This window comes from Entelurus aequoreus, linkage group LG10, assembly GCF_033978785.1.
Source record: "Entelurus aequoreus isolate RoL-2023_Sb linkage group LG10, RoL_Eaeq_v1.1, whole genome shotgun sequence".
NCBI lineage: Eukaryota > Metazoa > Chordata > Actinopteri > Syngnathiformes > Syngnathidae > Entelurus > Entelurus aequoreus.
The window spans coordinates 41,581,940-41,593,972 of record NC_084740.1 but is presented as its reverse complement, the minus strand read 5'-3'; the positions used below and the strand labels follow the sequence as shown (position 1 = coordinate 41,593,972).

At 38.1% G+C, this 12,033-nt stretch overlaps 1 protein-coding gene across 2 annotated transcripts in view; it reads right to left on the bottom strand.

The window, feature by feature from the left end:
- The window catches only part of LOC133658642 (forkhead box protein O1-A-like), a 115,074-nt gene extending 108,836 nt beyond the window's left edge, over positions 1 to 6,238 (bottom strand). Inside the window, exon 1 of one of the 2 annotated variants that reach the window (XR_009827503.1) lies at positions 5,118 to 5,326. Coding sequence is in view for 1 of the 2 variants with exons in the window: in XM_062060887.1 (XP_061916871.1) it covers positions 5,118 to 5,651 (534 nt within the window). In the remaining variant the exon portion in view is untranslated. Of the gene's footprint in view, positions 1 to 5,117 lie in introns of both variants that reach the window. The other variant, XM_062060887.1, reaches the window with a different exon arrangement.
- Between the last annotated feature and the right edge of the window lie 5,795 nt (positions 6,239 to 12,033).

The window sequence follows — 12,033 nt, the reverse complement described above, 5'->3', positions numbered from 1 at the left end:
TATATTACATGTTATTATGAATGTTACTACATGACATATATACTTACATCATGTATATATTACATGTTATTATGAATGTTACTACATGACATATACTTACATCATGTATATATTACATGTTATTATGAATGTTACTACATTAATATATACTTGAGCGTTATGTTTAACCTTGATGGAGGTGTTTGGATGTTTTTAGAGCGCTTTATAGGCGGAATAGAGTGACTCTAATTACCTCCATTGTTAGCTGAATCTTTCTAGCAATTATTTACAACTTAGAATGCATAAAAAAGTTCCCCTTTAAGGACTCTCAGCCAGACATCACAGACGAGGACACTGTCAACTTCCGCCAGAGGGGAGGTCGTGATGAATCTTGCATTTCGCGGCGCGAGGAAAGATTTCCATCACTAAATCTGCCCGTCACGCCACATCGAAAGTGTTACGCCCCTCTGGTGTCATGTTTTGGGCCACGCAGCCTTAGCTCACGGGTTCCATTTCATCCGGCTTCATTCACTTTGCATGAATTAGCTTAAATCCTGTGTTTCCATCGCGCGCGCTGCCAGAACGCCTGCGCTGTTGAATCAGCGGACGCCGCAAATCACACACGGCGGGGAGAAGTCAGATGACTGTCACGGTCTGGGGAGCGGGAAGAGGGGGCAGGACAAAGGTTTGGGGAGACCGTGCACGAAGCCTGCCAGTGACAAACAACGGTGACGTGCGCGCCTTACGCAACAGAGGATCTCTTTGAACTTTCGAAAAACTGGAAGGCCTCGTGCGTGAACTCGTGTGGCCCCGTCACCAAACCTTATCAGGCCTCAGTGAGAAGGATAAACTCGGACGCTTTTTGGTTTGCGATGCCCCCAGAGAATGGCGTCGAAAGTGAAACACGACCAATGTGAAGCTGGAAAAAGAACTTACTGCAATACGTGCCTTCGTCCTGGTTGCTCAGTACAATATGGCTGGTTGAAGCTTTACGTTTGGCCTGCCAAACATCATGCCAACCATTCAGACTAGGGTTGATCATGCGTGCAGTACTCCCGCCACCCGGCAGGGGGCTAAAGCGAGGCATCTGTGTCACACAGCAGTGGGGTGAGGAGTAGAAGAAGACTACAACAAAAAAATGCCACTATCGACCATGAATAAAGTCAAAATGAATTGCAAAAATCGGACTTTTAACAGTGACGGGACAACAAAGTATGAATGTTCTGCCCCGAGTCAGTGCTCCAGTCAACGTTTTTTGTTTCGGACATTTTAAACGACGTACACTGAAATCCAAACATCACGAAACTTGGTCAGATCTTTATAAATAGATATCGTCCATAAACATATTTTGTTTGATTTGTGTTGGAATCGCTGACTTTGTGCTGTCTTTAGTATCCGTGGTCGTGTCCGAGTAATTCTCTGGCGATCCAAGCTCGTTTAATACATGCAGCGTCGAATTTGACCAGTAGAGGGCGATAACGCTACACCTCAGGTTTAAGTGTGTGCTGTGGACATACTTGCCAACCTTGAGACCTCCGAATTCGGGAGATGGGGGGAGGGGGGGTGGGGTGTATATTGTAGCGCCCCGGAAGAGTTAGTGCTGCAAGGGATTCTGGGTATTTGTTCTGTTGTGTTATGGAGCGGATGTTCTCCCAAAATGTGTTTGTCATTCTTGTTTGCTGTGGGTTCACAGTGTGGCGCATATTTGTAACAGTGTTAAAGGTGTTGATATGGCCACCCTCAGTGTGACCTGTATGGCTGTTGATCGAGTATGCATTGCATTCCCTTGTGTGTGTGTTAAAGCCTCATATATTATGTGACTGGGCCATCACGCTGTTTGTATGGAGGAAAAGCGGGCGTGACGACAGGTTGTAGAGGACGCTAAAGGCAGTGCCTTTAAGGCACGCCCCCAATATAGTTGTCCGGGTGGAAATCGGGAGAAATTCGGGAGAATGGTTGCCCCGGGAGATTTTCAGGAGGGGCACTGAAATTCGGGAGTCTCCCGGGAAAATCGGGAGGGTTGCCAAGTATGGCTGTGGATGTTGTTTACTTTCTATGTGCGTATTGCGTTTATTTTGTGAATGTATTAACACTAAACCTTCTATTTTATTGGCGCAAAATACACAATGGACGTCATACTTTTTTAATGTTTGTTTTATGTGTATATTAAAAACCTAAACAAAGGAAGAAGTGTAAATGGAAAATAATTCCAAAGGAACTTCGATCCTTCACAAGCGTCTGTTTCTTCATGCATATTGAGCCGCTGCATCGCCTCTGAGCTGGTGAAAGTTACATCTAGATTATTAATAATGCCTCTCACCTGGATAGTAGAATGTTGTGGACATAAACCCACAAGTTGGTCAACTTTGACATCCAACTCGGCGAGAACGACACAAAAAAATACTAAATTGAGGCACTTTTTGTTCAACCCTTCTAGAGGATTATAGTTACTTCTTCATCTAAACAGGAAGGTATAAACATCCATTCATTTAACATCCCAGTGATAGCAGACATTGTACAGTAAGTGATTGTTTTATTATGTTTGTATATCTTGTTTAGCACTGAGCTATACTGCTAAATGATACTTAGTGTTTCACTAAAGCTGCATGTGTTTAACACAGAGCTTCTTAAAACTTGTAGGTCATCCTCCTTATTTTCAGGCTCAAAAATATACGTTTCTGGATCATCATTTGTCCCAAAGTAGTCTTTGTTGTCTCTCATCAAGTCTGCCATGATTAGTAGTGTTGTTGTTGTTTAAGGAAAAAGTGAACATTGTGATGCTTTGTTGAAATTAATGCGCCACCGTATGCTTAACATATGTAAATATTACATGTTATATAGATTACATATATACTTACAGCATGTATATAAAACATGTATGGATGTTTTAGAGGGCTTTATAGGCGGAATAGAGCGATTCCCATGAGATCCATTGTTAGCTGACATTTGCTAGTGTTTATTTATGATTTAGAATGCATAAAAAGAAAAAAAAATGTGTTATTGTCTTACAAGACAAAATTCCCCCAAAAAGTGCAGTTCCCCTTCAATGTTTGGTAATAATTCCCACCAATCGTGTATACGGTTCGAATTATTCCGATCCGAATCTCATAGCTGCTACCTGTGATTCATTACATTGTGTTGCGTGATTGTTTCCTTGAGAAAAACAAGTTCCTTAAACAAAAAACAAAACATACTCTCTACCTGGCGTTCACACCTGAACTACTTTAAAACATGCCCTGGCAATTTTCAATAAAAGGGCTCTCAAGCAAACGGCTCGTAACTGCGAAACGGTTCTTGTCGTTCACTTTAAAAAGCCGTTCAAAACACTCGACTCGTTCGCGAAGGTCACATCTCTATTCTGAACTCCACACGAACACTCGGGGCTAAAACAGTTTTTTTTTTACTTGAACACATACACATACATATACATATATATATATATATTTATATTAACATATGTAGGTACGTTTGACACCCCTGATGTAAATAGTCATTAAAATAAAGAAAACCCATTGAATGAGAAGGTGTGTCCAAACTTTTGGCCTGTACTGTATGTATATATATATATATATATATATATATATATATATATATATATATATATATATATATATATATATATATATATAATATTTATAATATATAATATAATATATAATATATATATACATATATATATATATATATATATATATATATATATATATATATATATATATATATATATATATATATATATACATACAGTATATATACACACACACATCCATATATATATACGTACATATGTACATGTATACATAGATACATACATAAATATATATATATACATAAATACATACATACATAGATACATACATACACGCATACATATATACATACATATATACATGCATACATATATACATACATATATACATGCATACATATATACATACATACATATATACATGCATACATATATACATACATATATACATGCATACATATATACATATATATACATACATACATACATAGGCATACATATATACATACACATACATATATACATGCATACATATATACATACACACAAATATATATACATACATATATACATACACATACATATATACATACATATGTATACATATACATACATACATGTATATATATACTGTATACATGCATATATGTATATACATATATACATATATATATATATATATATACATACATGCATATATATATATATATACATACATGCATATATATATATACATACATGCATATATACATATATATGCATATATACATATATATGCATACATGCATACATACATATATATGCATACATACATACATATATATACATGCATACATACATATACATGCATACATACATATATACATACATGTATATATATGTATATATACATGTATATGTATATATATGTATATATACACATGTATATGTATACACATGTATATGTATGTATACGTATATATATATATATATATATATATATATATATATATATATATATATATATATATATATATATATATATATATATATATATACATACATGTATACATATATATATATACATACATGTATACATATATATATATATATATATATATATATATATATATATATATATATACATACATACATATATACATACATGTATACATATATATATATATGTATATATATACATACATACATATGTATACATACATGTATACATACATATGTATACATACATATATACATGCATACATACATACATACATACATACATACATACATACATATATATATATATATATATATATATATATATATATATATATATATATATATATATATATATATATACATACATACACATACATACATGCATACACATACATACATACATACATACATACATATATATATATATATATATATATACATGCACACATATATACATACATACATTTATATAATAAAGATGCAATCTTTGAAATGCCATCTCTGAATGAGAACAAGAAGAGACAAATCAAGTCCTTCCAAAAAACAACAACTTTGTTGAAGAAAGTCCACAACAAAGTGACATATTCCCAGCGTGTCGGACCCACCAAAAGACCAAACCAGCGCCTACCTTCCACCCGGCAGAGCTGTTGCTGTCCCCCTTGTCTTTGAAATAAGGCACGCTCTTCACCATCCAGTCGTAGATCTGGGACAGCGTCAGGCGGTTCTCCGGGGAACTCTCGATAGCTTTGGTGATGAGGTCGGCGTAAGACATATTCCCCCACGCGTTCCGCCGGGAGGAGCTGCTCTTCCTCTGGGCAGCGGCCGCGGAGGAAGACGAGGCAGCCGGCGAGGAGAGCAGGGGCACCTGCTGCTGCTGGAGCTGCTGATGCCGGTGGACGCACGTCGTCTCCCGACACTGGAAGTCGCTGCACAGAAGCACCGGCTTCTCATCGCGCTCCTCCAGAAGGCTGAGGTTGTTGATGAACTCCACGTTGCCGGCCGGCTCCTGCTTGACGGACGGCACCGGCGAGGAGGTGTTGGAGTCGCCAGGGTTGGTGAACTCCGGCCGGGGCAGGGGCCAAGTGCACGACCGGGGCCGGGCCAGGGGCTCGAAGTCCGGGTCAATCTCCACCAGGTGTGGCTGCTGGGCCGCTTCCGCCATGGTCGACAGGTGATGTTGCCAGGTGTTACGATGTCATGTGCGAAATGTTGCCAGGTGTAACAATGTCATGGGCAAAATGTGGCGGTAAAAAAAAAAAAAAAGTTGCCAGGTGTTACAATGTCATGTACGAAACGTTGCCAGGTGTTACAAAGTCATGTACGAAATGTTGCCAGGTGTTACAAAGTCATGTGCGAAATGTAGCGGTAAATAAAAAAAGGTTCGCTGTGCCGGAAAAAAAGAAGTAAACAAATGTCCGAGAAACGCGGGGCTCCGCCTGGGCGCAAGAAAGTCCTCTCTGGACGTCACATCCCAAACGGATTCGCGAAGTTAAACCTCTAAAGGTGGAAAAAAAAACAAATGCGTAGGGTTTAAAAAACAAAAAAAAGGTTGTTGAAGTGCGCGGCGTCGCCTGTTGACTGAGTGTTGTCAGCGTGGAAGGACTTTTACTGGAACCAGCCTTTGGCGGCAGGCCACGCCCACCTAGATTGGCAGCCGCGGGGAGCCAATGAATGGCGTTTGGGGGCGGGGACAAGGACAAGAGGCGCTGTTGTCATTCTTTGGCTCGGTAAACACATCAAGGGACACAAAAGTATGGAGTGAAATGACAAATGCCAAACACACAAAAATGTTTTTACTCGCGTCCAGCGATTCGCGAGTATAAACAACAACTATTTTCTCTGATTAAGACAACGTTTTTCAAGTAAAAATAAAAAAATCTAATTTCTACATTTTTACCATGAATAGGTGAGGGCGGACCTACGTCACTTCCGCCTACCAATCCCCTAGCAACCGGGAATTCGTTGAAAACAAACCAGCTCACAGCGAACACAGCATTGACAGAAAAAGCATTTAACGGGCGTTGTGGCTTGGAAGTCGGCGTTAAATCCTTCATTTACGCATTTTTACTTATTTGCATATCGTGTGAAAAAACGAAAATGTATTATTTGCGTCAGACTCGTCTCAGTGAACTTTAAAGCTTCTCAGGCTTAGCTTAGCTTGCTAGTTAGCTTAGCCTGCGCGCTACTAATAAAGAGACGCGGAAATTATCAACAACAAGATCAAGTGTTAGTGAATAAAATATTGAGAGATTTGAGGGCTACATGTATTGTTTAAGTACAACAAAGAAGAGTTTAAACAGAGAAGGGGGAGGTGGCAAAATAACCTAATGAGGAAAGTAATACCAAGATTACGGGTAAATAATACTGGAATGTCCGGCAAAAAACCCCAAACGAAAGCAGACTGACCCCTAGTAGCCTGGTCCTTGTAAGTTGTAGCCTTATGAAGGCGCAGTACAGCAGGCGAATAATGTACAAAATATATGTCTTTGTATTGAAAAGTCTTGCAGACAGCATTTTGCGACTGTCTTGAAAAGTTGATTAAATGGCAACATGAAAATTATAGGGTTTATTGGTTTTTAAAACCCCAACTGTTAAGTGCAAATTTAAACGAAACCGGTTTTCGAAAATAGCTAGCTAGGCTATAGACTATATAGTATATACCGCATGTTATTTTTGTACAACAACAACTTCAGCTGTCGAACGTTATAAGGTACAAATTCAACAAGTACAACATTAGCACGGACGGTATAGCCAAGTTGTGGTTAAGAAGGTGGATTTTTGTTCCTTATATTTACCAGAAACGAAGTGATCCGAACACACGACCCGGGACTTTGGGGGACTCCAGTGAGAACCGTCCTCGTTTTCCCGGTGTAAAGCTGTGAGCCATTTGTCTCGTCTCTGTGGGCTTTTATCACGCTTTGGCAGAACAAAATACAACCTTTGTTTTCCCTGTTTCCAGTTGTGGTTAGCACAACCAAAAACAACACAGTTTTTCGGCATTTTGGAGGCAGAATGACGGGTTTAACCAGCGTAGGTCGACAGGTTAAAGAGTAATGACAACGGTTTGTTTTCAACGCCAGTCTGGTTGCTATGGCTCGAAGAACCCGTATGTAGCTCAGTTGCCCGGATGTCGGTCCTCACCTATTGATTAACGTGGACCCCGACTTAAAGGCCTACTGAAAGCCACTACTAGCGACCACGCAGTCTGATAGTTTATATATGAAATCTTAACATTGCAACACATGCCAATACGGCCGGGTTAACTTATAAAGTGCAATTTTAAATTTCCCGCTAAACTTCCGGTTGAAAACGCCTTTGGATGATGACGTATGCGCGTGACGTGGCCAGTGAAACAGGAGTATTGGTAGCCCATTGAAGCCAATACAAAAAAGCTCTGTTTTCATCTCAAAATTCCACAGTATTCTGGACATCTGTGTTGGTGAATCTTTTGCAATTTGTTTAATGAACAATGGAGACTGCAAAGAAGAAAGTTGTAGGTGGGATCGGTGTATTAGCGGCTGGCTGCAGCAACACAACAAGGAGGACTTACTTGGATAGGAGACGCGCTAGCCAACGCTAGCCGCCAACCGCATCTGTGATCGGGTGAAGTCCTTCGTCGCGCCGTCGATCGCTGGGACGCAGGTGAGCACGGGTGTTGATGAGCAGATGAGGGCTGGCTGGCGTAGGTGGAGCGCTAATGTTTTATCATAGCTCTGTGAGGTCCGGTTGCTAAGTTGCTAAGTTAGCTTCAGCGTCGTTAGCAACAGCATTGTTAAGCTTTGCCAGGCTGAGAATTATTAACCGTGTAGTTACATGTCCATGGTTTAATAGTATTGTTGATCTTCTGTCTATCCTTCCAGTCAGGGGTTTATTTATTTTGTTTCTATCTGCATTTGAGCCAGATGCTATCACGTTAGCTCAGTAGCTAAAGAGCTTCGCCGATGTATTGTCATGGAGATAAAAGTCACTGTGAATGTCCATTTCGCGTTCTCGACTCTCATTTTCAAGAGGATATAGTATCCGAGGTGGTTTGAAATACAAATCCGTGATCCACAATAGAAAAAGGAGAGAGTGTGGAATCCAATAAGCCAGCTTGTACCTAAGTTACGGTCAGAGCGAAAAAAAATGCGTTTTGCACTGCATTCTAGTCCGTCACTCTAACGTTCCTCATCCGCGAATCTTTCATCCTCACTCAAATTAATGGGGTAATCGTCGCTTTCTCGGTCCGAATCGCTCTAGCTGCGTTGAAAACAGTAGGAAAATATGAGGAAGCGAACAACTGACTACGTCACGCTACTTCCGGTAGGGGCAAGGCTTTTTTTTTATCAGAGACCAAAAGTTGCAAACTTTATCGTCGATGTTCTCTACTAAATCCTTTCAGCAAAAATATGGCAATATCGCGAAATGATCAAGTATGACACATAGAATGGATCTGCTATCCCCGTTTAAATTTTAAAAAATTCATTTCAGTAGGCCTTTAAACAGGTTGAAAAACTTATTCGGGTGTTACCATTTAGTTTGAGATGTCCGATAATAGCGGCCGATAAATACTTTCAAATGTAATATCGGAAATGATCGGTATTGTTTTTTTTTTTATTATCGGTATCGTTTTTTTAATTTTTTAATTTTTTAATTAAATCAACATAAAAAACACAAGATACAATTACAATTAGTACACCAACCCAAAAAAAAACCCTCCCCTCATTCACACAAAAGGGTTGTTTCTTTCTGTTATTAATATTCTGGTTCCTATATATCACTATATATCAATACAGTCTGCAAGGGATACAGTCCGTAAGCACACATGATTGTGCGTGCTGCTGGTCCACTAATAGTACTAACCTTTAACAGTTAATTTTACTCATTTCCATTAATTACTAGTTTGTATGTAACTGTTTTTATATTGGTTTACTTTATTTTTTTCAAGAAAATGTTTTTAAGTTATTTATCTTATTTTATTTTATTCATTTTTTAAAAAATGACCTTATCTTCACCATACCTGGTTGTCCAAATTAGGCATAATAATGTGTTAATTCCACGACTGTTTATATCGGTACCGGTTGATATCGGTATCAATAATTGAGAGTTGGACAATATCGGAATATCGGATATCGGCAAAAAGCCATTATTGGACATCCCTACATTTGGTGGTCAATTGTACGGAATATGTACTGTACTGTGCAATCTACCAATAAAAGTTTCAATCAATCAATACAAGTAAAAAAACGTTTAACAAGACAGAAAAAAAAACGTATTAAATAAAAAAAATAAAAAAATTGCGAGCATAAAAACAATTTTCTTCCATTAAAAAAAACGATTTAAAATCATAAAAACAAATATCTTCAATTAAAAAAAGCGTTTTGCAATTAAAAAAAAAAAAAATTTCAGCGAGTAAAAAAAAAGATTCGTAAGATAAAAACATCCATCCATTTTCTACCGCTTGTCCCTTTCGGGGTCGCGGGGGGTGCTGGAGCCTATCTCAGCTGCATTGGGGCGGAAGGCGGGGTACACCCTGGACAAGTCGCCACCTCATCACAGGGCCAACACAGATAGACTGACAAAATTCACACACTAGGGCCCATTTAGTGTTGCCAATCAACCTATCCCCAGGTGCATGTCTTTGGAGGTGAGAGGAGCCTATCCCCAGGTGCATGTCTTTGGAGGTGGGAGGAGCCTATCCCCAGGTGCATGTCTTTGGAGGTGGGAGGAAGCCGGAGTACCCGGAGGGAACCCACGCAGTCACGGGGAGGACATGCAAACTCCACACAGAAAGGATTGAACTCAGGACCTTCGTACCCCTGTGCCACCGTGCTGCCAACAATGTTCTTTAATTAATAAACGACAATTTTCTTCAAGTTAAAACTTATGGCAGTATTATTCCACCCTGCCCTTGTGCTCGGAGCACCTACAACAACAGGTGGCGGTATAGCTCGATTGGTAGAGCGGCCGTGCCAGACTTGAGGGTTCCAGGTTTGATCCCTGCTTCTGCCATCCTAGTCATTGCCGTTGTGTCCTTGGGCAAATCCACTTTACCCACCTGCTCCCAGTGCCACCCACACTGCTTTAAATATAACTTAGATATTGGGTTTCACTATGTAAAGCGCTTTGAGTCACCAGAGAAAAAGGGCTATATAAATATAATTCAATATATTTTAATTGAATTATATAAATATAATTCAATTTTTAAAAATTCAATGGAACTGCTGAGTCAATTTAGAGCCACCAGAGTGAAAATGGCGGACAGAAGAGAGGGGAAACTTACAGGTTGAGCTTCTTTAACTTGAAAATCGTTGGGCGTGAGTACAACAAAATAATTTGTAGCATATATAAAGCAAATACAAATTATATTTAAAAACGTAACTTGGGTCATAGGCAGACAAATGTATCAAATAGGTACACCATGCTCCAATAAATATTCATTTAACATCTGTCCCTTTTCTATCCAGTAATCTCGCGTTTATTGCTTTTAATTGGTTACGGGCCTGACCGTGGTAAATTAATTTCCATTAATTAAGACTTATTATTCATAAATTTAATATTTTCCGCGATAGAGAAGGAGTGTCCATTTACAGCCCGCAGTTAATTTTTAACGGCCTGCCACATTTTAATAATACTATTTAAAAAAAAATACATATACAAATATGAAAACATAAAGAAGTGGAATAAAAAAGGGACCAGGTGAAATGTAACGTGAAAAAAGCTGCAATGTTGACTCTAATAATAAAAAGCTGCCAAGCAGGCAGATTTTTTTTTTTTTAAACTGTCATTTACTTAAAAATAAATAAATAAATAATTAATCAAAATCAACGTCGTTATGAATTATTGACCTATTTAAGGATTCCCCTTTTATAACATTGATCGTATTCCACTTTGGAATATTTTTTGCGGGAAATATTGCATATTTTGTGTGTTTGCCGTATTAAAAAAAACAAAGTTTTTGTTGACAAAAAGGAAAAAAACAAACAAGAAAGCCTAAAAACATTATAAAAACGGATAATTGACGGATAAATCTGAAGGTGATCTCGAGACTTAAGTGTTGAAAGCGAATTATTTATTTTTAACACTTTTATGAGTGGGGCCCTTTTGGATCCTCAAGAATTTCAGTGGGATTTAGTTTGTTTAAACTGTCTTGCTCAAAAAAAAAAACATAGAAACAAATTCAATGGTGCTCTGAATGATTGATCTATTTAAGGCTTCAACTAGTTCACATCAAATTTTCCACTTTAAAATATTTATTGGGGGAAAATATCGCATATTTTGTGTCACTGCCATAAAAACAGGGTTTTCTTTGACAAAAAAAAGGGCATAAAACAGAAAAAAAATTTTTAACTTCATATCGACAGATATACCTGAAGTTGAGATAGAGATTTAACACTAAATAATTTTAAAAAAGAACAATAATTAGGGCTGATTAGAATCAACAAGTTAACTAATGTGAATAATCACAAAACATTATTAATTTATTAACATAATTGTATGTAAAAAAAATGATGTCAGTTATTTATGAGTCCCTTCTTATGCAGTATATTTGCTTAGTACTTATT